Raw genomic sequence first — 1,985 nt, forward strand, 5'->3', positions numbered from 1 at the left:
AGCCCGGTTTCCTGCCCAGAGGACTCTCAGAGAGATCCCTTGCCTTATTCTTCCCAATGAACCTTCATTCCCCTCAACACTGATGACCTGGCCTGCCTGGATTTCAGGCTTCTTTCTTTTGTATTCTTCTTCTTCTTGCTGCCACGCCAGCATGCAACCTGCTTTCAGAACTCTGAGGAGACACTTCTGAATGGAGAACACGCTGATAAAAATTTCGTTTCTTGTCCTGACTCACCAAGGCCTGGGGGCGCTGAGCCGGCAGAGACAGACCACCTTCTTCTTCGGGGATCTTGGGGCAGACTCCAACATTTGCCTTGGGGTCTAGCGCGTGCTCACTGTTGACAGCCTGCTCAGATATCACCACCCAGCACCCAGCTTTTCAAACTTGTGGCGGAGGCAGGGAAGAGGGAGGCGCTGCAGCCCCTCTCTCCCTCTTTATCATTTTTTCCTGCTCCCTCGCTCTTTATTACCTCTTCTCCTCAGGGAGGGGTGTGTGAAAGGGAGCTTGGCGCAATTCCATGGAGATGCCCCTCTGCAAAGGGCGACTCTACTGAGGCCCTAACCAGAATGGGGGGGCGGGTAGAAGGAAAGCGGGTGCTATTGAAATCAGTAACCTGGTGCTAATTTGTTCTTGAACCAGAAGACAGTTTCAGATCTACGTACTCTGCCTGAACAAGAGTGGTCCTTGAAAACAAACAAAAACTGTGGGAACAAGGACAAGGTAACTTGGACTTGAGCTCTGCCTAGCTCTTTAGGGCTCATCCCCACCAGCCCAAGCTGCTGAGGGTGGAGAGAGCCTGTGCTCTTCGGGTGCCCAAAAGTTCACCAATCCCTTTAAAGGGTTCTTCCCCACTCTCCGCGTTTCCTTTTGTGTACCCAGAGCCTGGCTCCTGTGAACATCCAGAACTTTCCCTTTGCTCAGCTAGAATCCTCTTTTCTGAGTCTTTGGCGGCGGCTGGGGGTGGGTTGTCTCCTACTCCGGTATTTTTTTTTTTTTTTCATGCTGAAATAGCAGTCTGTCCCACTGGCCCCTCTGTTTCCCTCCTTTGAGCTGAGCGCACTCCGCCACTTCTCTCTTCCCCACTCCGGGACGAAGTCTGCGTTGGGAGAAGGCGGTCTCCCAACCGCGTCTGCCGTCGCAGAGAGCCTGTTTCCAGACAAACAGCGGCTCTGGGGAAAGCGGCTGGGGTCGGAGTTTGAAACTCTGGTTTTTGCATCAGAGGCTGACTGATCCTGTCTACCATGAGCTGGAGTGCAGCCTGCCGCAGCCGGAGCCTTCCTGTTTTCTAGATTTTTGTTGCTCTTGTTGTAATTTAATATTTACTAAAATTCCAGGTTTGCCCCTATGCTCAGCTCCAAGCCCCAACATAGACTTCGGTAGTCAAGGACGTTGGCTGGAGAACCCAAGGGTGTCCCTCCGGAGGTACCCCGAGCCGAGGGGGAGGCGCCCAAAAACCCTCCTCTTCTCTCCCGGTCCCTTTGCGTCGGCCAAATTCAGCCTCCCGGGCCCCCTCCCGTAACAAGGCCTGCCTAGGGGGCGGTGCCCGGTCCCTTTAAATCTCCCAACTCTCCCCTCCTTTTCCTCTCCAGAGAACCAATCGACAAAGTCCTCATTTCCGTCCGCCCCGCCCCACCTCCGGGGGAGGGAACCCCAGGAGACCCAGGCCTGGCGTCACGTGCGGCGGCTGCGGTCACGTGGGAGCCGGGGGCGTGGGGAGGGGAGGCGGGCGGGAGCCGGCGGGTTTCTTAATGAAGTGTGTCCGCATGCGCAGTGGGGCGCGGCGCGGGAGGGGGCCGCCCCGCGGGGCGGAGGCGGGAGGGGTGGCGGGCGGAGGGAGGAGGGATGGGGAGGGAAAAGGGAGCGAGGTGTCTCCCCAGCTCGCTGCCTCTGGCAAGTGGAGTTTTTAAAAAGCTGGGCAGATCATGTCATGACGACTTCGCTGCTCCTGCACCCGCGCTGGCCGGAGAGCCTTATGTACGTCTAT

The 1,985-nt window shown here is 56.9% G+C and overlaps 1 protein-coding gene across 1 annotated transcript in view; it reads left to right on the forward strand.

Annotated features, from left to right (window-relative positions):
• The first annotated feature begins 1,928 nt into the window (after positions 1-1,928).
• Positions 1,929-1,985, forward strand: part of Hoxc13 (homeobox C13) — a 6,037-nt gene continuing 5,980 nt past the window's right edge. The window contains exon 1 of the mRNA XM_055618291.1: positions 1,929-1,979. Coding sequence (XP_055474266.1) covers positions 1,929-1,979 — 51 coding nt within the window. The remainder of the gene's footprint in view (positions 1,980-1,985) is intronic.

The sequence above is a fragment of the Psammomys obesus genome, unplaced genomic scaffold, assembly GCF_907164565.1.
Source record: "Psammomys obesus unplaced genomic scaffold, mPsaObe1.curated_primary_1811, whole genome shotgun sequence".
Classification (NCBI taxonomy): Eukaryota; Metazoa; Chordata; class Mammalia; order Rodentia; family Muridae; genus Psammomys; species Psammomys obesus.